We start from the raw sequence: 26451 nt of genomic DNA, 5'->3' as shown, positions 1-26451 counted from the left end.
AATCAAGAAATTCCAGGCTGACATGGCAGCCTGACTCCCCACACTGCTGGGATGTATTGCTGTGGGTACTGAAAGGATAGACAGACTGGCATTACTTACCTGTATATTACAGTAGCTGAAGAGCAGCTCTAGAAGAGCTCAGTGCTGAAGATGGGCCAGCACAATCCTGCAAACAGGCAGCTGGGACCTGAGGGAACTCTGATGCCATGGAAAATTTAGGACCTGTATCATTTACAAGGAAGAAAGTCACAGCCTCAGTCTGCAAATTCTCCCACGCTGCTTATTTTTAGACTTAAGTAGTAGTTCACATTTTGAAGCTAATGGCAGATAGGTGCACAAAGTATTACAAATCTCTCACTGATTTGGGGCCACAGGAAGGAGAGGGACCAACACAACACCCTAGTCAAGGACAAAGAAATCCCAAGTTCTCAGTGTCAAAATCTCTTAGAACTGATGAAGGCAACAGGTGGCTCTTCAGGAAACTGGCCTAGGAAGGGGCTGGATAAGCAACTTCTGTCGAATAGCAGAGTAGAAATGACAGAAAATCTTGAGTGGCATTACCTGGCACATACAAGAGATTATGCTTCAAGAGAGGAAACACTGAGTATTATCACTTAAAACCACATACAGGGCTGCAGTTTTTCAGAAAAACAAACAAGCATTAAGAAGAAAAGACAACACTATGGACAAAGCACAACTGAAATGAGCATATCTATAATGAAATATTCTGAATGATATTTCAATAAGCTCATGTATTTACAATAACACATACATACCTCAGAGGCTAATGACTTATATTCAGAGTTTCAGAAGTCAAACTCCCCAATACTTAAATTCATCATAGCAATGTTATAAACAGGCCAAAACAACAACTTTCTATAGATGGAATACCTCATATTAATTTAAACCACTTTTCATAGCTGTTAAAAACCAGTTCTCATTGGTGGGGAAGATCAAGGTTACATAATCTATTACTGAATGAATGAATATTCAAATACAAGCAACATGGTCAAAATAGCTCCAATATCTGTTTTGTTGTAGGACAGAAGAGAATCATAAGAAGCCCAAACAACTTAATGTGCTCAGTTGCAAGTAAATATGTGCTAACCCTTTTGCAGCTACCCCACTGCTCCTGAAAACTCTGCTAGGGATGGAAGTCTAATTAGAAAGTTTTTTGACTAAGAGTAATAGGGGAGGGATTCCCATTTCTGATATGCCTTGACTGAAAGTGCCCTGGGAGCAGGGGAGCAGGAAAATAAAACAAAGGTTGTGTGAGTTTTCCTTGGAGGAACAATTCTGGAGAACTGTTTGAAGAGAAAGCACAAGGCCCTGTCATGGTTATCAAAGTATACACATACCTAAGGAGTGAAGGGAACTTGTACTTAGAAGTCTTAGAAGAATATGATAACAAAAGTACTGCAAACATCTTAAACTAGGCATTTCCTGATATCGTGGTGTAACATCTTCAGCAGAATAATAATAATATAGCAAAGAAGTACTAATAAAAAGGTACATAAAAGGCAGTGTAATAGCTTAACATAGTATGCATTTGCTTGGTACATGATATTAGCCACTTCAATTATATTTCCAGAAACAGCACGTTTTTGTACTCACCTGTGCAATAACAACACTACTGGAAAGGGTACTTTAAAGAAAAGAACATACAAAGCCCGTGAAGAATTGAGTCTATTTATTTTATTTCATCTTGCATTTGTGTTGTTAAAGCAAAACATTCTATACATATTATTTAGCTATTTACTGCTGTTCTACACCCATTATTGACCTAATTGCAGAAAGACAAATGCAGGGACAAACTTGTTAAAACAAGCATATTGATAATGCTTCTCTGACTTCAACAAATATTTATTTAGAAATAAGATACTGCTCATGGGTTTCTTTTATTAACAAGTTAATGGCTCAATTCACAGAACTTTGAGACACCATGGAACATGTAGCAAAACGCAGTGCTGATAATAGGCAACGTCTCTTCACTAAACATTCTTTAGAGGAAGAATATCATGGTAACAGCTGAGCTACTGATTCAAATACTTAAATGGAAAGAATCTGGCAAGTGATGGATGACAACTTGTAGATACAAGATGATCCCATATTTATTTATGTAGGCAAAAAAAAAAATCAGTGTCACAGGCATAAAGAATTATCATCTGAAAAAACTTGTATTTTAAAATAATGTGTGCAGCTTTATAGCAAGTACCATAGTATGATTGAAGGTTAGACATAGGAAAGATCTGAAGAAAACAAACAGTAAATCCAGGGATTTTGACCTGTTTCAAAGCCAAATAACATTGCAACGGCTTAAAAAAGGAAAAAAAAAAACCTATAATTAATTTTTGTTTTGTTTCTAAACACTAGCTTTAACTGTGCAAAATCACACTGCTGGAGTATCTTTAAAACCACTCCAGTGACAAGTGAAAAAATGAAAATGAAATCATAGTGTGAGCCAGAATGGGAATTTTACTGCACAAAAAATATATAAAAACACTACATGAAAATATTTCAATAAATCACTTTGTTCTACAGCTTCTAACAGATAAAGTGTACTGTCAGCTGTGGCATCTATTGATAATACCTGTGAAACACAAAGTGTATCTATCTCTATATCAAAACCAGTTTAACTAATCTTAATGACTAACAGATTCTCACTAAAAGGCTGATTTAGAACAGAAAATTTTAAGATTTTCAATCTGATTATATAGTTCTTCCATTATGACTGTCTACTAGGCTGGCTGCTTCACTGAATATGTAGGAATGCATGAAAAAAGAATTGAATGACCTAAAGATGTTTTTCTGCAACATGTATGCATTATTTCCCTCTTACATTTTAAAACCAGGAAACACTTTCAAGTACTTTTGGGGCTCTACACTTATTTCTTGAGAAACTACTGCTATGGTAAATTGCACAGAAATACTTCAGAGAAGTGTTATAGGTGCCATACTTCCAATCCAAGACATGCAGGTGTTGGAGCTAAAGCAAAACAGTAGAATTTTAACAGACTGAGTATTCCTTTACAGTTTTGCAGATAGAGCTACAAGAAACAGATCTTAAAAGATTCACTTTTGCAATTCACATGTTGAAAATGATTTTAAGGGATTTCTGATTGCAGTGAACAAAACAAAGAGGTTGTCAGAGTTCACTTGCCCTCAGAAGCACATGGCACTGACAGAACAGGTGCAGGCCACAGAAATGCATTATTTGGAATAACATACAAGTGGGCACCTCTGCCAGCTGCAGAATTCCACACGCTTGGCCCTTTGCAACTATGTGGCCTTGAAATTCTTTGGATATGGAATGTATTTAACCAAGTTCAGTTGTGCAAGAGATATTTGAAGTGGCACTCTCACATTATGCTATACCCCAAAACCTTACAATAAAAAGTATGTGTTGCTGTAAAAATCCCAATTCTGTTTAAAATTTCTTATAATTTTAAAAAGCAAAACCACACAATCATATAAAGTATTTAAACAGCAATAAATAGCCTTCCTGAAACTCGGAGAACATGTGCATTTAACTATCATAAAAACAACATCAGGTACTAATCTGTAATCTCTACGCTATGGCGGTATGCTGAGACAACGTCCCCAAACTGACAGTAACCACACTGGAAACTATGAACATTTCTTCTAAGCAAATTTAATTCTATAATGCTGCTGGTTTTCCTCTTCCTGCTACTATTTTCCTGGAAAAATGGGTGAAGCTGAGAGAAAAAGGAAAGAAATAAAACACGTCTTAAAATTAATCACAACATTTCACAGTCACATGAACAAAGCTGTGCTCTTTTTATCCTAAAGAAATATCTTTGCAAGCATCTGGAACTAAGTATTTTTTGTCTGCAGCTTGGGAGCTGTGGAAGGGAGATCCTCCTCTTGAAGAAAAAAAAAGACTGGAGAATCAAATCCTGTTCCCTCTGCAGTGAGGGTAAATATTGCCAGCTACTAGAAGCATGCGTGGTGAGAGGGGCATGATTTTCTCCTTAGTCCATCTGAAAAACAGTTTCCTTCAGCCCTATCATTTAATTTTAAAGTGGAATTTGTTTTATCCTGCAGTCTAATAAGTACCCTAGGAGCTTGATTGGTTGGTGCTTAATGAAATTGCTTCTGCTGACATTAGATACATTAGGATACTGATTAAAACACTTAATGATCCCTCTTGATTTTAAATTGCTAGCTTAGATTTGTGAGATGCCATCAAAGTATCTTTTTCCTTCCTTTCCTCCATCCTAATCCTGCTTCTCCTTGCCCTTTTTCTGTTCATGATCCTTAAAGGTTCTGGCTCATTGGCAACAGCTCAGTCACAAACCAAACATTAACACCATGTTGAACACTGCATTGTTTAAAATGTGTCAAACCCCTGAATAAACACTGAACCACAGTCATCCCTACAATACAATTTCCTGTTTCAAAGCTCAAACTATTCTTAAATGTGGCAATACTGAGGATTATTAATATGAAGGGAAAGCCAAACTTAGAGTAAACTTTAACTTTGTAAAATATTTGCTGAGGAAAGATAATTTTGTAAACATAAAAACAAGTATAAAAGCATTACTTTTCAGCTTGAATGTGGAAGACAGTAATACATTGCCAGAAAATGGTGTTGGAATGGGATTCCTATGAAAACAAAGCTGTTTTTCATGCTCTTATACAAAACTGCGTACCATATCACCTTCCAGTGGGAAGCATGTACGTATTATGGCCATAATGACAGCTTATACTCAAATATTGTTAAACACTATAAATACCAGGTTTGGAAACTTTGCCTGAAAAGAGGGAAGCCACAATAGCTGTAAAAAGTTCCATTTTCCTCAACAAATCTTATCAAGGCTCTTGAGATGAAATTATACCTACAAAACAAAATGTACTTATGTACTAAAACCTGCTATGTCAGAAGCTTTAAAAAAAAAAGTGTGCATACTGAATTTTATGCTTAATACAAACCTTAAGACCACAGAAAATAAAAAAGTAGAAGTTTTTGTACATTTTAGCACCATTATGAAGTTAGACTCGAATGCTGGTTCTGTCACTGCGGCGCTGTACCTTGCAGCTGGTGGAGCTTGTGAGAAGCTCGTTGACTTCAGCCATCTTTGAGAGAAGAAAAACTGGATTTGCCAATCACAACAAATAACGTTTGCCATTTTTTCCTTTTTCTTTCTTTCTTTTTTTTTTTCTTTTTAAATTACTTTTGAGCTTTATTTTTATCTCTGTCAGCTAAATCCAAGTCCAAGTCCTTTGGGTCTCTGGATGGCTCGTATGGGCTCTGCTATCCCTTTGCCGTCTGGTCCGAGACCCGTGCCTGGGGTCCAGCCCATATTCTGAAGCATTCTGTTTCCAATGTTGTTTTCTGGGATTGGTTGGGTGTTTTCACCTACAAACCCTGAGATTAAAGAAATACACAGCATTAATCAGCACTGCCTGCCATGTGGAGAAGAGCAGGATAATCTCCCGTAAAGCTTTAAACCTTCTTATTCTCCTAATTCATCTAACAGGTTTCTAGAACAGGCTGTCTTTGCACATGTTGACCTCTTGACTGCATATGATTCTAAATAATACAGTCTAATGCTTTTATTTTTAATGCTTTTGAAAATTCATTCTGTTTTTACATATGACAAACAGTATCATATTATATTCCAATACGGTGGATTTCACATCAGCCTTAAAGAATATAAATCATCTGCAGATGTCTACCAGTACATTGTCAAGACCACATGAAGTTCTAGTCCTCTGCAGTTATTAGGAAGAGACACATCATAGTAACATGACCATCACTCTATTCTTAGTAATATTTATCAATGATTTCCCTCAAGAAACCAAATAAAAATGTTCTGATTAAACAATTATAGCTCTTACAGAAACAGTACAGACAGGTGGTCAACCACTCTGAAATTCAGCTATACCTCTACTCACTTTCTCTTTTATTGAACATTATGAAATTTGATATATCTAAGGTTACTTGTGGTGTTTTCAATTTTACTTGTTTACACTCTCTTCTCCTTACTATTGAGACTTTTGAGAAAGGCTGCATATGTACCACAGAAAAGAGCACCAGCATTGCAAGTGTTAGTATATATTCATTAGCATAACAGATTAATTTTTTTATACAAAAGGGTTTCTTTTCCCCATGAATGCATCATTTAAAAAAACAAAAAATAGTGAAGTCAAAATAACAAAGCTGTTTTTTTTCCCTTCATCAACTAGACTCCCCAAGCCAGAGTTCAGAGACAATGTATGGATAAGCCTTCTAAATATAAGTATCTTGCACAAGGGATATTTATTTCAAGAATCTGTATTAAAATTTGTCAACTTCCACCCTACAAACAGTTTTAAAAAGGGCTGAATGTTTTGAACACAAGCAGTTGCACGTAGACAGCTGGATTTTGTTTTCAGCATTATTCAACATCACCCTGCCCCAACAACAAAATAAAAAAACCCTCAATGTGCCCAGCTTCAAAACTATCTGTTTGATTTTCTACCTATTTATTCTGCATGTTACTTTTTGAAAAATACTGTAGTAGAAGCCTGTGATTTTGAGTTCTTGGAGACTATAATATCTTTAGCCAAGAATTTACCATTGACAAGCAGCTGATTTATCATTATATTAACTTACTCAACAAGAACACAAAAAAGTTGAACATGAGCTTCTAAAAAGCCTAATTTATCACACACAAAAAGCAAGGTCCCACAGTGGAAACTGCATACACAGACACAAATTCAAAATGAGAGGTGCACATTAAAAACCTCATGATTGTGATGATGAATTTACAGTACTCCAGCATTATCCACTATAGATCTGTCCATATTCAGTAAAACACTGGCTACATGAAAGGCAGACTGCTTCCTAGCATCTCAGTTCCTGAGTCAAAGGAAAAAAAGGAGTGCATTGAGGGAAGGCATCCTTTAATACTGGTTTGAAGCTATGCTTAATGCTAGGCTTAAAATAAAGGCTTTTAAGTCAGCAGCCTACAGTCCCTGAGAGGGTTCCTCTTGAACTGACCAGCACAAAATTCAATGTCCAAAACTTCCTTTCTTTTCAAGCCCCCACAGGCAGAGACAATTTTCATACAAATGAGTCCCTGGCACTGCCTGGCATACACAACACAGGCTTTGTAACCTTCCCAGTTATACTTTCTAGCTCCACAAAAAAAAAAAAAAAAAAAAAAAAAAAAAAAGGAAAGAAGAAAGGGTACTGTTCAGCAAAAGTTCTGGTACTCACAGGTAAGACCCTGGAACTGTGCTTTGGTCCACTTTTTGCAAAAAATGATGGCAAAAAAATGAAGAATCATTCCAGTAAATGTTTGTGGAACAATTAAGGGAAAACTTCAAGGGGAAGAGAGTTTCCAACAGACCTGCCAAGCAGGAAAGAGCAAGCACAAGAGTGTATTTTATGACACCTAAAAACTGGAAACATGAAACCATTCATAATGCTGCCTAGGCAGAGACAGTAATGCTGCTGGAACAGTATGCAAGGTATAGCCTGAGACAACGTAAACAGCTTTTTTGTTTTAGCCTATTCAGGGGAAAAACCCACAGAGCTCTTCCTGTAGCAGATGTACCTTTCTACATGTTTTTCAATTCCTGAGACAGCCAGAGGAACCTCACAAAGAAGATATATGAAAGAACACGCTGTACCTTGACATGTTATTTAGTCAACTGGTGCTTCTATTTTTGATACCTTTTGAAGCAATTCAATATTGCTTTTCCATGACAGGATAATTGGAATAATTTGTTTTTAAAGACATATAAGTACTGCTAGAATGTGTATATGGTAACTGTTTTCCCCTCCACTGTACATACTTTTATATCTCCTATTAAAACACAAGCTCTTCTTAAGAGTCCTATTTTACTCTTGAATATCATGAGATTAAAAAAAATAAAAAGGAGAAAAAAGAAAAAGAAAGAAAAGAGAAGCCACCATAAACTTGATTTCACAACCCACTTTTGGGAAAACAATCAAACAACATACACTGTCCAAAGGATAATGTATTTGAAGGCTTTGTATTGCAGTGAGAATAAAGCAAAAGCAAAAGCAAAACCCCACCCATCTTGCCTATATTACTAATTGACTAATTACTCCTTCTCATAAATGAGGTGAATACAGATTGCTTTTATTTGATTTGTGAAAAATATTCAATATACCCTGGCCAATCTATTGCAGTATAGTTCATTCTTTTTTGAATACTATCTATGCCTGCCTTAATATTTCTGCAATTTTTCACCCATCACTTGAAAAAATTATCTGTAATGCAATATATTTTACTTGAATCCAAAAAATATGGATAGTGGTATGGCCCTCTTCCTCCATTTCATGTGTAATCAGCAGGTTGGAAAAAATCCCAACATTTGCATTGCTGATAGACTGCATGATGGGAGAGAGCTCTTAAAAATCATGCTATTCTATGTGCTATTCCCCTGACCCCCATTCCTGTGCTTTGGGCTTTTATTTTCTAATTAAAAGCAGTAATTGTCCTTGCAATATTCATCTTCAAGTTCAGTTTTTAATTCATGCCTATGGCACTTCTTGGACTAGCCAGTAGGGCCTGTTAAAGAGAACGGTCCAAGCACATGGCCTTGAGAAGGGCTGTGCTACCTCTGGGACATGTTCAATCTTGACCCACCCAGGAGCAAGAGCAAAACCAATCCATTGTGCTGTCCCACAAAAAATAACTATGCAGAATCAGATTAAAAAAAAAAAAAAAAGAAAAAAAAAAAAAGAAAAAAAAAAGGAAAAAAGTAGGGGTATATTTTTCTAATTTTATTGCTGTATGAGGTTTCCAGGAGCTACAAGGATGTCTTACACTAATAATTTGTAGAAATCTCCTGTGCAGTACACCTTTTTCTACAGACTGAAAATGTTTGTAGCAACCCTAACAATTGGTTCCTGACCTACCAGATGAGTAGTCTGCATGTAGAAGTGGATGCCATTATATGAGGGAGGAGCAAACATTAAGGTATAGTAACTTGTTTGAAAAGACAGCACTGTAAAATACCCTCAGTTTATGTTCCTTCTCCCTGCAATACTGCCAGCTGAAAGAAAAAAGAGCAATTCTAAAATCTTTGTCTATATGAATACACACACTTCAAGGTCTACATTTTCATGCATATGACCTTACATACATGGAATATGAAATGTGTGAGTAGTAAGGGACAAAACTGGGAAGTGGAAAGCAAAAAAACTCAACACATTTCTTTAATTTTGGTATGATACTTATGATGGCATTAAAGGCAGGTTTCAGTGAAAAATAAAGGTATGTAATTTTTTCTTAACAGCTGTTGAGACAGGTATGTCCTGGTTAAACAGTACACTAGCATTCAGTGTCATACCCTTGATTTTACAGTGATTGCCATGAATTAATTTAATTCCATCTGTAAGCTAAAATCAGATCAGAGGTCTAATGCTGCTGCAGGCTTCACATCTGTTTAATCATTTTTGGATACAGCAGCTTGCAAAAGTTCAGCTTTTAAATTTGCTTCATATTTAAGGAACAATGTTACACCAGTGTACAACATTGCCAGCAGGAAACAAATGAGCCTATGAAGTTTTGATCTGACAGACCCATTTTATTTGCAAAATGCTTCTACAAATTCAAAGCTCAACAATGAAGTTATTGTTTATTACAGAATAATAAAGGAGCTGTGACCTCATAAACCACAATTGTCACAATATTTATTTGTATGGTCCAATTGCTGGATAAGACTAACATCAAGCATGTTTGGCTTATATTGGGCTGAATAAAACCAGAATACAGCTAGGATCAAATTCTCAGATAACCCTTATTTAAGAAAATGTGTGGGCTTTTTGTGGTGTTTCTTTTTTTTTCTCTCAACCCCCCCAAGCTGTAAAAAACAAATGAAAGCATAGTGAAGTAATTTCATCTCTGGCCACTGCACTATTTCTGATGTTAAGAAAACGGGGTTTTAAACAGTTCTGAGAAAATGACACTGTACATAAATATAGTCTTGCCCTTTCATCTTTCTTTTGTATGATTAAGACTTGTGAGCAGAACAGCAATGCCTTCGCAGAGCATACGACAACTATTATTTCCTCTTCTATCGCTCCCAGCAGCCTTAAATCCTTTAAATCCTTTCCTAGAAGGATCTCTTTTTGCTTGGGTAATTTCTGCAATACATGGCCTGCTAACCCTTACCCCCTACCCTGGATCTCACTTATGTCTATCACAGCAGAGTCAGTCTTTCTACCTCAAATCTTCCAAGGAGCATTGTGGATGGTAATTCACTTGCGTAATTGGCTCAAGAGATGAAAATCTTGTATCTGCCTCTCTTAGCCACTAATCTATCCAGCTGACTGCAAGCCTAATTGGCAGCTTGTTTAGTAATTTGGCTCCTAAAGTGTTGTATTGATGTTGGATAAACAGCCAATGGAAGCAGAAATGATACATGCTGATTCTCTTTAAAAGCTGATGCACTTTCCCCCTCATTTTCTGAAAGCATTTAATATTTCATCTATTCTTTTTCTTTTCTGACTCTTCACCAGACAGATGAGCTCAGAAGAGTAGGGACTGATCCTGATACACAAGGAAACCAATCAGAATAATACATTGCTGTAGTCTTTCTTTATAAGCCAGCTCTCTAACTAGCAAAATGGGAATCAGACTGCCTAGATGTTTATGTTCTTAAAATTGTTTTGGGTAATTGCACAGACACAGCTTCAGAAGCACAGCCACCAGATGCACAGTGATTTTAAAACTCAGCACCTGCAGTGATTTCCAAAATTCAGTACATATGGCTGTGTATCTACTAAAAAAAACCACCAAACCGAAACTAAAACAACTCAGCTATGAGAATGCTATGAAAATTATTTAGCTAATATTTGAGACTGCTTTATTTTACCAGACTTTAACACATCCCTCACACTGAGCTGAGACTATCTAAAGAATAACTTTAGAATTATGTTCAGGTAAGTCTGCTTGCATTGAATTTTATTCTAACTAACAGAGAGATAAGACTAGCAGAGAGGACATAGCTATGACTTCAGCAGGTGCTGGACACCTCTGTATTTATCCCGTATCCACAGCCAAGTTTTGTTGATGTCTCCACTGCCATAGTTTCATTCCTGCTACTCCATCTCAAGAGGTATTAAATGTGGCCTGGGTAAACATACCCTATCTTGAAGCATAGACTCTAGATTTAAATCTATTTTCAACTCTCCTGAATATATAAACATAAATTCACACACCAATTAAGATTGCAACACTGAATTTTAGGTATAACAGGTTATCCAGAAACACAGATCACTTGGAATTGGATTTGCAGGTGCTCCTTGTCCTTCCATTCTTTCTTGGATTACGCTGTGTGTGGAGTAAAACTTCATGCCCGTTCAGTCTTTGTTGCTATAAAATTGGTTGGAAGAGTTGGTATTTTTAGATTGCCGTTTATCCCTCAGTAAAGGAAATCTCTTGAATATCCAAGACTGTCTTTTCACTTCAGTCCAAAGAAGGTCTTTTACACCTTGTCTTTGATGACAGAAACACTGTCACTGGATGGCACCTTGCAAGAAGCATTCTCACTGGGAGACATTCCAAAGTTCTGTTTAAACCCCCAAATTCAGCAAAACTAATCCCATCTGATAAGCATTCCCTCATTTTTACAGAAAGACTTGCAGCCTTACCATGAAACCCAGTGGAAATACAAAGCAAATAATTTTCTTTGTGAAATCCAGAGTATGTACAACAGATTTTATTAGGAACTTTTCCACCAATTGCAAGGCTTTTACAAAAAGACAGAATCTTGCCTGCACTGGAAATCAATGAATTTTATTTCCTCACATGGTAAACAGGTATTTTTATTCCTCTGAAGTGTCACAACTTTCTGCATAAGCTATCAGGTTTATGCACAGACCTCCTCCTTTATTCAAAAAGTGAATCATATATTGAAAAACCTTTAAGAAAAGTGGGTTTTGCATAATCTCTACCAGGGACTGTTTGCAGCAGTGCTTCCTATTCCCTCAGGAGAAAGAAAAACTGGTCACCAGCAACTGAGGGGTTGGTGTGGAGAGCTGGGATAAGAAGTTATGCTGACTTAAGGAAAAACGACACATTTTAACTGCCAAACCATTTGTGTTTTAACAAAAATCCTTTGCAATTACCAATCTAAAACTGACTGACAGAAATATCAGGCACTTCTTTTATTGGTTGAGTTCTAGGAAAACTACAGGACATCCATTTGCCCATCTGAGGAAGGTGATGGTTCTAACAAACTGCACATAAAAGGGAGGTAGCTCCTCTCTGTGGGGAACGACTTTAATATGATGTCTGGCAGAGAATGTGCAGAACTTGCAGAGCACATAACTGCCCTAGAGGATGAATCTCCCTACTGACATCCGTTTCACTCAAAGCAAACTGTACAACTGTTTAATGAAATATACCTTTGAAACTTGAAAATAATGCCTGGTTTAGCCTTTTTTCCCCCTAAATTTCCACTATATTAAGGGTGCTCTCATTGGTTATATTCCTGGTAAGCCGGATTATGGTTCTTGAAAGTGAAGCCAAAAAATCCATAGAATCACAGAACACCTTAAGTTGGAAGGCACCCAAAAGGACCATGAAGTTCAGCTCCCAGTAGAGGCAATTTGAATGGTTTCCTTAAGCAGAAACAGCTATCTTAGGAAAGGTTCCCAGAGTAATTCAGGGAATTATTTTTGAAGCTTCTACATTTCAGAAGACAACAGCACTTAGAAAAGATAGGTACAGTCATCCTCTATCAATCTGAATGTTTCTTCTTGACTTTATAGTGGCTGTGTGTACAGCCTGTAGAATATTGCCTTCTCTCTAGATCACAAGAAACCCATCAGCAATTTTCCAGGATAAGCTTGTCCTGGTTGAATTGCAGGTCTTCTGAAGTTTACTGAACTTTCTGAACTCTGGTGCTTGTATGTAAGATGCCTTGCCTGGACCAGCCACCTCAAGCTCAACACAAAGTCTTTTGGTCTGAAGGGACTGCAGCTTCCAATACCGGATGGCACTCTGCAATCTTTTAACTTCTAGTTTGGTGAGACAATATGGTAGAAGAAACAAAGAAACAGAAAGAAGTCCCTAACATTTAACTTGCTGGCATGTTAGATACCAACCAAAGAAAAATGAGAGTCCATGGGCTGGACAACCAAGCAGGCATGAAGTGCCAGGAAGGACTTTGGCAGACCACGGCTAAGAAATGGTGCAAGGCAATAAGGGAAAGGATTCGCAACACGCCAGTGTTGCATTGCCCTGTGACAAGGGATTTCTGCCTATAGAGTTGTATATTTGGTAGACAGAAAAGCAGTGAATCAAGTTAAAAGAAAGTAGGCTTATAATAGATTGTCTAGAGTTTTGGAAATTTACAGTCAGTTCATCAAAGTACCCCAAAGTTTACCTTTCCCCTGAAACTATTGCACTAAGTTGACCTTCACCACAAACTCAGCCTCAGCCACCGCTGTTATCACACTGTAATCACAATCTTTTTCAAATCATTATTTTGGTTCTGCAGATATTCAGGTCTGATTTTTAATCACTGACATATTAAGCATCAGCAAAATAGTTTGCTTAGCTGTTCCGTTGGCAATTTTTAAAAAGGAATGAAAACATGTACCCTTTTGATTACCTTGTTAAAGTGAGTCATGATGGCATTATAGCAGTGCTCAGTATTTCTGCTGTAATTAAGAAACTGTCATATTTTTCATTAAAACACATTCTTTAAAATGAGACTTTTAACTTGGTCATTTCAATCAGGACCAGCCTGAAGTGTAGCATGTGCATGCAACATGGCAACTAGATAAAGAATATGACATCTGAAATCTGTTTTTGCAAAAGGCAGTATTAAAGTGCTCATTACATGCATAGTCATTTATCTATTTTATAAAAACATTTTCTAGATTTTAAATAAAAAACAGCTTTCTCTTCTTATAGGTGGTTTTTGCAGGTTTTTAACACTGCTCCAAAATGTAAATCACACTATGCAACATCAGAGTAAAAAGATTGTTTTGAAATAGAAATAAATGACTACTTACAAAGCATACAAATATGAGATGTGAAACAGAATTTGGTGATTTTTTCCCCAACATATAAGACTTAGAGGTTTGTTAAAAAAAAAATTAAAATATCTCAGGGATTCAGCAGGAGATGATAAAAACAAAAAATCTTGTACAGAAGAGTCAATTAGAAAGGAACTGGGATAAATACATATTCAGTGTATGGTATCTAAAATTCTGTAGCACCTACTGGTTTGATAGGAGACTTAAACTAGATAATCTAAAACTGAAATTACTGCAAATATTCCCAGTGCATGTGTTTCAAGTAGTAACACTACCATGCAAAGAATGTTCTTTTTCCCTAGCAAAATTTTTGTTGTTGTTGTTGCTTTCTTATTATTATTTTCACTAAACTGGACCCAGTATTGGAAGGGCTATTTCCATGAAAATGGATTAGTTTGTCTAAGAGGTCCTTATACAAACTTGAGAGCACCGTATTGCTGCAGTGAAATATGTCAGGGTGTCACATGAAATAGCTCTACCACACAGGTACTCAGAGGGGAGAGAAGGTCATTGAGAATGACCTGTTCTCACATGTGAAGAGAATCACTGGAATAATACTGGTTTCACGGAAGAAGTCATGCAAAAGAAAATGTAAATGGTACGACACCTCAAACTTCAATTGTGGGAAGTAATCAATTTTTACTAGTATAAGTTTTTTGTTGATTAATTAACTATCTAGGTTCAACAATACACATATGGGATATATGAAACATTCACAAAATAGAAAATTTATTCGAGGAAAAAAGATGGAATATGACACTCCTGCATCAATACTGTCAGTTCCTAACCATCCATGCCTATATTATCTCCCATTTTCTACACTGCTATTCAACACATCTTTTCTTCACCTTTACAAATGACATTTTTGAAACTATAAAATGCTCTGTGCTGCTCAAACTTTCTTGCTTCAATAGTTTCTCAATGCTGTACAAGTAAAGCTACATCCTTTGTTACTAATATACACAAACCTATTGGTATGTGACTTTGACTGCAGGCTGAGAACGGGCTATAAATTTAGAAATCAATATCTAACTCTATCAATATTCATTTTACTTTTTCAATACAAAATACAAAGGTGAAAGAGCAGTAAATAAGCTGGAGTACTGAAATAAATTGGGTGTTCTTGTCACAATTAATAAATGTTTAACCAATCACACTGCTTGCTACAGAAGTCTGTGGCTTTGTAAGGTGTCTGAAAGTAGCAGGTGCTACCCTTGTGAGACTCAAACCCAGGGAACACATTCCAATACCTCCTTAGGATTGTTCTCATCTCACTACTGAACCTAAAGGCATAAATGACCATTTTCAGCAGATTTGTGCAGATTTATACATGAGTTAATTTACCAAGGTATTTCTTTCCAAATGTGGATAAGAATTTAGAAAACACTCTTACCAACACATTGACTCAGACCAAACTGTGCCAATTTGCAGTCCATATAAAGAAAACACTTGCAGTAAATGAGTCACTTACAGACAGCAATTCAGGTTTCACTATTATATTAAATACAAACAATTATTAGGAGTATGCTTTTTTCATTTCCAACTTCTGTTCATGTAAACAATTTCCATATTTTTTTATTTCAAGAAAGAAGCTCACAAATTCTTCTACATAAAATCAAGCCCTTCTATTCCCATATCTTAGCTAACTAAAACTACTGAAAGAAGAATAATCAAATAAGCAATCTCTTATTTTAACCCTGATTTCCAAACGTACATTCATTCTAAAAGAAAACCCCGTTTCTTTCATAAAATCTTATGGAACACTGACAAAAACAAGGCCTGTGACAGATAAATAATAATTTAGCTGTAGGAAGGTTAGCCTTTGAGAAAACTAATAATCTCTAGTATGCTATCCATTACCTATACATAGGTATGAGCTTATTCAGTGTTTACCAAAGGTTCTATTTGCTTAAAAACTTACAAGGATGAAGTGTAGAAAGACAACAACTTTTCTAAGACCACAAAAAAAAAAATTCTCAATCCTCCTGATCACAAGAAAATTGAAAAGATTACCTTGAACTTGATAGAAAAGAGGGCACATCACTTAAAAAGTACCTCATGTGAGACCTTTATCCACCATTTTTCTCTTCATATAAAGGCAAACTCTTCATATGCTCTTCATATAAAGGCAAACTTTGGGGCAAAACAATTTCTAAAACTGTGACTTCATGGACACATAACATTGAATGACCACATATTTGCCTTAGTATCAAAATATTGGCTTTGCAAAGTTACGCAGAGGAGCCAGCTTGTAAAATAAAATTGTGAACACTGAAAGCCCAAGGTAAAGTGAATAATAAAATTAATTTCATGATACTTGATAACCTCTCAGTACAAAATGACATCCTCTAGTACTTGAAAGTTGTGAAGTGAAAATCACCTTGTAGAAATAATTACATTATTCTCTCTTCAGCCATTAAGTATTTTTCTTTCTCAGTTCACATATGTTCAGAGTCTTAGAAGCTGACCCATAGATTCTCTTTTTTTCATACTGCTGCCACTAAGGTGCTTTTATAACATTGTTAATATTATTCCTGATCTGTTTCTGCCACTGAGGTTTGAAACAAAGAAGTTTCAGGAGGGGGAATTCAGCTAGAATACAAGTATTAGGCTTCTCTAAAGACATCTACTTGAAATATATTTGAAAATTCTATGTGTTGCAGATATTGCTGTTGTAATTTATGTATGACTGGGACATGCAATCCACATTTCTGCATTAGAATTATATATAAAGGCTCACATGGACTCACATACAACCTAATCCTTCCAGTATGCACATATATAATTAATACAACAAACTGACGAGAGTCCTATAAATCACTCCTAAGTATTGAAAAAGTCATTTCACAGCTGTGACATCAGCAAAATGCATCCAATGGTTGTGACCTTGCATCTGTAAAAATCTTTCAGAAATGTGCTTGCAAGTGCTTCCTGTTTAATCTACAGCACTAATTTTAAAGCTGTGCTTCACAGCTTTATCACCACATTTTCAATTGTTTACCCAAGAATTCACATCCTGACTTTATTGTGCAGGGTATTTAGAGCATTCATATGCAGAAAACAAGATGCCTCAGGTCTCTTCCCCTGTAATGTTTGAAGGGACATAAGGAGTAATCTTTGCTGCCTCAGTATATGAAAAAAGATTTAGTGTCTTTAAAGAAGTGCTGCACTACAAAGGACTGGAAATTGCCAATAATTGCAGGAGAATGGAGGGAGCCTATTTATTCCTTGGTCTTTATTAATAAATAAGAATAGAACATATCTGAAGTTACATGGGAAGTTACTGAATTTATCAAGCTTTTCCCCAGGTCACTGACCTACTGCTTTGTATTTAGAGATTTAACATCTTGTGGTTTGTGCTCTGTCCCAGGGAAATTGGTTACCTGTGGGTCCTGGCAGGGGAGCAGCTTTCCTTCTCCGCTTGATGTCTCCCATGCACAATGATCCTAAATGTACACTGGTTTGCCTGCAAGTAATTATAGGAGAAAACTATTAACAAAGGAAGAAAACTGCCACATAAATACACAGCTTGTATAATCTGAACCTATATCAAAACATTCTCAACCAAGATGAAGCTGCACAGTCAAGCCACCAATCTTGTTTATATCGAAACATAATTATGTTTGTTGACAAGTGCTCAGTATCTAAATGCAGCATCATAAATTGTTACTGGAATGAATAAATATAAATATAAAGGGAATGCTTTTTAATTTTCAAAACTGGCAATCTGTCTAGCTCAACATAAAACAAAAACACTGTTGCTCCTGACAGGAAAATAGCTAAGATTAATTATCTAAAGAGATCACAATGCTGTTTGTAGGTTATCAATTGGCTGGTAATGCTTTACTGTCAGAGCAGCATTTATTACATGGAAAATATTATCAATTTTTTTAAGGTAAGATGAAGAATGAATGAGAAAATATGAAACACTTAACTCTTCAAAGGTGCATGAAATAAACTTGTAGCATAACAATTTATTGTCTTCCAATTCACAGGCAAGTTGTGAGAATACCACGGAAGCACAATATCTGGTAGGCTTCTTAAACAATTATGAGCTTACACTTGGAGACTGGAAAATTGATGGAGATGCAGAGGATGGCAAACATGCAAATGCTATTGCATTAAACCCAGAAGTAGAAGTAAAGTAGAAGTCAGTACCACAGAAAATTTGGAATTTTCAAGTGTTGACTTTTGGAATAGAATCTCAAAAGACAATTACAGTTATTATTTTTCTTAAAGTAATATAGAATGTCTGCAGAATTGCATATATCTAGCAGACATTTTTTTTTTTTAAGAACCAGAAAAGAAGGGGGGGGGGGTAAATGCAGTAATTTCTGAACTGCACCGTTTTAATATGTATCTATAAATGTTATTGAGAAATGTGTTTCTTACCACAAAAGTGTAGTGAATTTTGATAAAGTTAAAAGCTGAAAATTGCATCTGACAATCCACTGCAGCATAGTAACACTGTCACTCATGGGATCTGGTTTCGGTGTGAATATATGACTTACCCTTTATGGCATTTATAAACATTTTAAAGCTGGGCTACTTCTAAATGAATAACAAATGGTCATATACTGTTGAGAGACCTCAGATCTGCTAAATAATGTAAAAGAATGACAACAATGCCTTGATGAGTAAGATGACAATGTACAATCCTATGCATACTACTTCTAGGAAGACACAGCAGATTATCAGGTAGCACAGTGCTTGTATTTAAATAATAAAATATTCCAAGAAACATATGTTTCACAGAGAAGCGCATACTAGCTTCACCTAGTGAACCCTTATTTCAACACTTTTTTCCCCTTTGTTTTAAGACACATTTTCCTTGCAATTCCAACATGAAATTTTATCCTATTTTAATATCCAGAAACTCAACACAGTTGAACTAGTAAACTAACAGGATGATAATTTTCAGTTCTGAATTTAGAAAGAAATCAAAAAGTGTAACCCTTTCATAACTGATTGTATGATAAAGAAAATGAATATTTAAATACAATATGGGGCAACAGTAACTGAAGAAAATATATTTGAGATGTTTGATCACCAATGGATCAGTATTTAACAATGGTATCAAACATGCAGAATAAGTTGTGTGATAGTTGTAAATTATATGTTCTACAATGTGAAACTCTTGTTTTCTGAATGAAAAAGGGAGAAAGTCTGCAGGAATACAAGTAGGATGAAAGATAAAAATTAATAAAGTCAAGCAATTGAACCTGAAGACCTGAGCCACAGCAGGAACAGTGAGCAGCATTTGAGTTATTTTACCAGAATTGATTATCTGTTACACTACATTGAGATATCTAGATTATTGATCTGTAAGATTATGGTACTGGGGTCTCCCCACTTTTCCTCCAGGCACAGGGAATGGAGTTGCAACAAATAACACTAAGTAAGGACTACTTTGTTATTGTTGTCACCCTTCATGTAGAACACAGCAGTTACTTTTTAATTTAAAATCAATGAACGGCTGAAAGGCAGCCTTGTTCCTTCAGCATAAATGAATCATTTGCCTTTGCCTATCACAACAACCCCATCACCAGCCAAGGTGAGCATGGGTATTTCTTTGTTTTTGTCAAAAATTCCCTACACCGCAAATAAATAACAATATGCTGGAGCACCAATTAAGCTTTGTCAAACCCAGTTTGATGGTCACTACCATCAAATGTTCAGCCAACTTGCGATTGTAAAGCTGCATTTGCTTTCACCAGAGCTTAACATTTGATATGCTCTGCCAGTGTAAACCACAGCAAAACAAAAAGCTCATATTTATTTATTAATTTATGTATTTAGAGAGGTTCAGACAAGAACTATTACTTCTCTGGAACTGGCAGGTTAGTCAAAAAGAAGCAGAGCTGTGAAGCTGCAGAGTACATTTTGAAATGCCTATAATGGGGGTATTATAAAGTAGGGAGAACTCTGACCCTCAATCAAGCTAGGTTCAGCATTATGTTTCTTAGCATTAAATCAGAAAAGCATGGATTACAGAAAGGAAGAAAGCTATTTGCCCGCCTTCTTTTACTTACCCCTAGCTTGCTTCCAGCTATCATTTATAAATAGTGCTCTGTAGGGAAGCTAGGCATTTTATTAGGGAAAAAATAAAACTTGTTAAGACCACCTTGCCTGAAAACCTGGCTTTTGACGTGCTGGTGACAGGGACTGGAGCAAGCAGTGTCAAATGGAATAATTTTTAAGGAAAGACAACAGGAACTTGTCGCCTCATTGTATGCATTTACAAACAGAGGCTTTTCAGAGTATTAGGCCTAGTTAAAGCTGCCCTCTGGATAAAAAGTGTTCCCAAGCAGCCTCAGACAAGCTTGGGAGACAAACAGATGTGACTATGGTCCCTGGCGTTTGGCAAGAACACTCACTGTCAATAGGAAAAATATGAGCATGGACAGGGCATCAGCTGCACCACGGCCGAGCAGGCCTGCAAGTGTCATAGCAGCAGCAAAGTTGTGGCAGAGGGAAATAAGAGGGCTGCAAAAGCCAGGCTGGTGTGAACTTACACTAGCATGCCAAGAATTTTGTTGTTGTTGTTGTGCCGTGCCTCAACGTATTAAGCAAAACACTGGAAAAGCTGCTGTCAATTTTTATTCATTTTTCATCTTGCACACAGTGTTTAGATTCTCCTTTTTACATGGTAAATAAAAGTCTCAAAATGAAGATAGACAGGGAAGGCAGCAATAATAAAAATAACCAAAAAAAGCTATTGAAATAATAAATAAACTCCACAAAGTTTAGCTATTAAATCCCATAAATAAACCCCACAGATTTGATACTTTTAGAGAAGCAATGACATGCAAAGCAATTCACAAGCATTTATGCATTTTTGTGAAACATTCCCTCTGATGGAAATTTTGCTATTTCCTCCTTAAATAGCGGCAGTCTCTTTATAATTTCTTTTTCTCAAGGTAATTAAGGTAATTGCCCTTACTGTGGTAACATGTCTAGAATTGTCTCTTTAAGCTCCCCAAGCATAGCTGTGCCTACACAACACAATCCCCTTTTCCATAATTTTCATAGCTCCACAGGCAAATATTTTTGACAAATGCCTTTTCAGCAGTCACACACATTCACCTCTCCGAGACATTTGTAACAGGCCGTGTCAGATTTTTATCTACCCTGACCTCTGCAATCCATGGACCATGTGGTTACATTCTCCAAATAAACATCTTGTTCTGTGGGGGAGCGTACAGCTAAGCTGCTTTAAGTGCAATAAACCTACTGAGAACTGAGGATACAACAGGGTTCTTCACTCTTTCACTGGTAGTTTTCACCCTTGCCACTATCTGAGTTAAAAGTTCACCAGTCACTGAGAAGAACAACAATAAAATGGCTGTAGGACAGCAGATACTCCTGAACATGTGTTCTATTTCTCTGATTTATTACCTGCTCCTGTACTCACTATCATCCCAGCTGTAAAAAAACAAAACAAAATTTACTAATGAAGTCAGGAGTGGAGGAGCATTTTTTGTCTAACAGTATTTATCAAATTTCTGTACATTAACTTGGAAAATCTGATACAGCACATTATTATGATGTAATAACATTTTCAAGAAGACTGATTTGTACTCCATAATTAGATGAATTGGTAAACATCAATACACGCCTATCCATTATAATGCTATTAACATCTCTCACCTGAGGAAGAAACACACAGTAAACAGTGACAACCCGTTCTGTCACAGTATCAGTGCATTCCTGCAGATGGCTGTAGAACTCTGCAAGTTTAGCACCACTGGATGCTTCAGCTAATGGAGAGGCTTGATGAAAGTTTTTCAGTAAACTTTTTTTCACAAGACATCACAAAAAGGAAAAAGTTAACTGGCTCGTATTTCAGAAGGAATTTGAGAGAATTATTTTGAATGGGAAATCTAACTGAAACTCTCAGTTTTCAGTCTTAAAATACGGACAAAAATTAGATATTCATATGGATATGACTGAAGAGAGAATGCAGTAGGGACAACTTAACTCACTTTAAGCTTGAAATTACTTGACAATTTCTTACAAACTGAAATGGAGCAGGGATATTGTGAAGCAATGTTCACAGCAGCAGTTAAGGATGGAGAAAACAGAACTCAATTGTGAAACCCAGAGAAACAAGCTAATAAAATGATTTTAAAAATGGAATGTGTGGAACAGCTCAACTTCATAAAAATTCAAAAATACCCTGAGCAAACCTCCCCTTATTTAAGTACCTTTTACACAAAAATATCACATAAATGATTCTCCTTACACAGAATGGATCTGTAGCACAGCCTATCTTGTTTTTACATGGCCTAAAATGCAGACACTGCGGTATCTGGTGGCCAGTGGAACACATCCATTAGTGCTGCTTAAATAAGGGAGTCTGGAGAACTTTAACTCTTACTGATCATTCCTAAATTACCACAAGTGGCACACAATGGCTTCAAGAGCATCAGAGTCAATGGAACAGTTTATGCTAAGTTTAGAGGTAAACACCATTAAAACCCTATTATATATGTCTTTCTAAACATATCATAACACTAATACCTAATTAAATTACGACAAACATAAAATTCTACATTTCCCTTTGACTGAGTCTCCAGAAGTATGGATTAAATTAAAGTGTATCACTCCAAATAAACGTACTAAGCAACCGGGGCTGTAAATTTGGGAAGACTATTATGTATTATCTAGGTATAATGAACACTTAATCTTTGCCTCTGGCATGTGTATCAATATAACCACAGAAAAGACGCATAATGATTTCTTAATACTACACTGAAATATGCAAGGCACATTTGTTTCTCAGGAAAAAGATATGAAAAACAATGGCAAAGAAAATTTATAAAGAAAGATATCCTCTTTCCTTTGTGGTACACAGCTTGCCAAAACATGAATGCAGCCCCTGGTGTCTACTTGAACACCCAGAGAAGTGTGGCATGTGCAGTAATGCTTGTGTCCCATGAACAATTTTAGAGAGGGATGGTTCCTTGTCCACCTGCCTTCTTTTTCTCTTTGGCTTTCTTGTCACTTTTCTCACACAACATTCAGGAGAAATCAGTTCTGTGCTTGATTCCTCCTCATCCTTTACAAACAGTAAAGCTTTTATTCAAACTTGTCTAAAAAATGACATAATCTATATAATAGATTGCTTCACCTACTTCTGCACGTGTGAAAAGCATTACATTAACCAGAAGAGCTATGCACTTTATTTCCCTTTTATTACATCTTAAAAAGATGTGATAAGCCCATACAACTCTATCAAACTCCTTTCATACAATGCCAATCTGTTCACAACATAACTTCAAACATAAGGCTGACCCACCTGTATTATTGAAGGACTGGGTGCAATCTTTCCCTGGCCCATGAGATGACCTCATCACTTAATAAATACTATATCCTAACACACTCCTTGCTGTTATCTTTAGCAGCACTTAGGTCGTTCAGACACAGTAGTTGTCCAAAATTTATCTGAACACTACAAATCAACACATTCAACTCCACACTGGCATAATTTTAGTGCACATGATGGAAAATAAAAACCTGCATCACTACGTATGATTTGGAACCCATACTCAAGTCACTTAAGCACTTTATTTGTGAAAAGAGACCCTAAAAAAATAGTTCAGTAGTAGAGGCCTACTGCCCTCAGAAAGGATAATGCATTGTTTTTTCTTGGTTCTAATTAGTAATTTAAGCATATGTTCAGCATTTAACTCTAAATGTTTGCCTTTTCCCCAAGCTCTAAGACAGCTGTCCAAGATGTGAATGCCAGAAAACATTTAAATATCAACATCTGTTGAATTATGTTAATTTAGTGTAATATAATTGGGCATGAGTTGGAATTGATCAAAAGTATATGAATTACACAAAGGCAAATCCAAACCAATATCTTGGTGTACAAACAAGTCACCAAGGAACACTGAGGGAACAAACCCAAAAAATACACTTCTGTCAAGAATTAGATAGCAAACACTCAGTTTTCTTCAACAAATGACATGATTTCACATTTTCTATACAGGAAATTAATATTTACACTAGCTCAGAATATAAATTTCATATTAATTTAGAATATTTCTAAATAGTTTTGATGACAAGGTCCATTATTGTTTTGTGTGAAGAAATACATTATAACAATAATGATATTAGTGCAATGGTGAAATGTACTTTGAAAATAGGTCGCAGTAATAGAACGTCAGCCTGTTAGAGGACAATATTGTTTCACAAATTCTAAAGAAAATATTCTTTGGTTTATTCTTCATCTTGCAACCTCATTCTTGCTATTTGAGAGATATGGGCCTCAGTCCAGTTCTGAAATGATTTAGAAAATATCTTTATGACTTGAGCAGTAAACATGGATCTGAACAGATACTTTAATGGAAGGACTTGATAATGTACTCAGCTACCATTTCTTCCAGATATTTCTGAATACATATTTGTTTACCAATAATTAAATTTACTAAATAAGCTAAGTACAGAACAAATGTATTTTTTCAGAAATATTAAAAAAAACCACATTTTAAAGTTCTGGATTACAGTCATATAGAGTTAGGTTAAATTATTGCAAGCATTAGTGTTGTGTTCAGCATCTTTTAAAATAGGTAAGGAATAAGAAGCAACACTAAAAGTCCAAGTATGTAATATAGTAGCACAAAAATGGAAGACAAAACATGAAAATTTTATGTATTTTGAAGCAAACTATCCAAATTTTCTTCTAAACTCTTTCTCTCACTACACAAAATCAGAGTCTAAATAGAAGTCAGTGTGCTTATGCCTCAGAATTTTAGTTAATGTGCACCAGTGAATGCTGATTTACACATGATATTCAGGGATCCTTTTGAGATCAGTAGGAACCTGATGTAAAAATTGCAGAATTTAATTTGCAATAAAACCAGAAAGAGGGAAACCCTTCCCTCATGCAATAGCTTCCTTCAAGTACCTTTGCGGAGAAATGCAGAGAGACAAAACCAAATTTCTTGTGGTGGGGGAGATGATGGGACAAATGAGTGGTGGAAAACCAGAGTGCAAAACAACCTCCTTCACTGCAGAGCTGCTTAACCACAGGTTAACAGTTTGTGGAATGACAGTGCAAGCCCCTGTGCACGGCTCCTCCTCAGACCTTACACAGCAGGAAGGGTCTTCAGACCTTTGAAACACAAATTATCTTTATCCTTATGCCATTAATATTTTAACAGGTAAGATGAGACAAACAAAGTTTGAGCTGTGGAGCACAAACTTGTGCAACAAGAGAGCAAGACACAGTATCTAATGCAGCTGAATGTAAGAAACAAGCACACCATGTGCTAAAATTTGGTTACTTCAAAGTGAGATATTTGATATCAGTTCATTCAGGTGAAAAATTCAATCCAGATAGTACATCAGGAGGATCCAGAGGTACATAATTTCTAGAAGTTATCTGATTTTCCTTTTTATTTTACATGCTTTTAAAATCAGGAAAACATAATTTCTTGTTAGTTAACACACTCATATACCTGGAACTCCATTTTAAATGACAAATTTTCAGTACCATTTAGCAGCTTGTTTATGTACCTTATTATAAAGTATATTAGATTCTAGTGCAAGAACAACAAAATTCAGCTTGTAGTTTTACATTAAAGATGGGAAAAAATCTGCTCAGAGCACATGGAAAAATGTATTTGCAAAACAAAGCACAGTTCAAAATTTCTTCTATTTTTACAAAAGTTCTCATTACATGAGTTAAAAGGTGATACTTTCAAGACATTAGATAACTAAAGCAGCATTAATTCAATATATCCTTTAAATCTATCCATGAACCACTACTGAAGCTCTAAGATTTCCACAAAATTAACGCATCACACACTAGCTACATTTTGAAACAACAGTTAAACTGTCATCACCTGTCCTCCTCTCCCAAGTGAAAATCTTTTCAGCACCTTAAAAATAAGGCCATGGTAGAGAAAACTGAATCAGGAATTGCCCTCTCCCAAAACAGCACCATCTTTTATCCTTTCCAGGGAAGAAAAATACCAAACTGATGGAATAATGTTGTCCCTGAGGGTGACAGCAAGGGAGGGAAGCAATGTGTCCTCAAACATTCACATAATTTAATCTGGAACTGCAAATATTATTAAGCAGCAATCATAACAGCACAGTTACTGCTTCATGGCACTCCAAAGAGGAGATAAAACTGCTTAGTTGTTAATTTCTAATGATGTAAACACATTTGGATTTTAATGTTGTATCTGAATCTCCTGCATTATTAGCTCTGGGGTTATAAGACATTAACTTACTACCTTTAATAATTTTACACTTGAATTAAAAAGGCATGTTTAAATATTACTTTATTTTAAAGTATTTTTGTTGATTTTAAGAATGTGATGGCAGAAGCAAATCACCTAATAAAACAGCTATGTATTCCTTTGCTTTTGTGCAGTGTAAGTATGTGCACATCTTCGTGT

The 26451-nt window shown here is 35.9% G+C and overlaps 1 protein-coding gene across 3 annotated transcripts in view; it reads right to left on the bottom strand.

The window, feature by feature from the left end:
- Positions 1-1673: 1673 nt before the first annotated feature.
- GPATCH2 (G-patch domain containing 2) overlaps positions 1674-26451 on the bottom strand; it is a 120527-nt gene continuing 95749 nt past the window's right edge. Inside the window, exons 9-11 of one of the 3 annotated variants that reach the window (XR_008436482.1) lie at positions 17419-17501; positions 4954-5389; positions 1674-3716 (exon numbers count right to left, since the gene is read on the bottom strand). Coding sequence is in view for 1 of the 3 variants with exons in the window: in XM_053974349.1 (XP_053830324.1) it covers positions 5220-5389; positions 17419-17501 (253 nt within the window). In the remaining 2 variants the exon portion in view is untranslated. Of the gene's footprint in view, positions 5390-17418; positions 17502-26451 lie in introns of all 3 variants that reach the window. The other 2 variants (XR_008436481.1, XM_053974349.1) reach the window with 2 other exon arrangements.

This window comes from Vidua macroura, chromosome 3 (assembly GCF_024509145.1).
Source record: "Vidua macroura isolate BioBank_ID:100142 chromosome 3, ASM2450914v1, whole genome shotgun sequence".
Lineage (NCBI taxonomy): Eukaryota > Metazoa > Chordata > Aves > Passeriformes > Viduidae > Vidua > Vidua macroura.
Note: the sequence above shows the minus strand (reverse complement) of the source record. Positions and strands in the feature narration are given on the sequence as shown.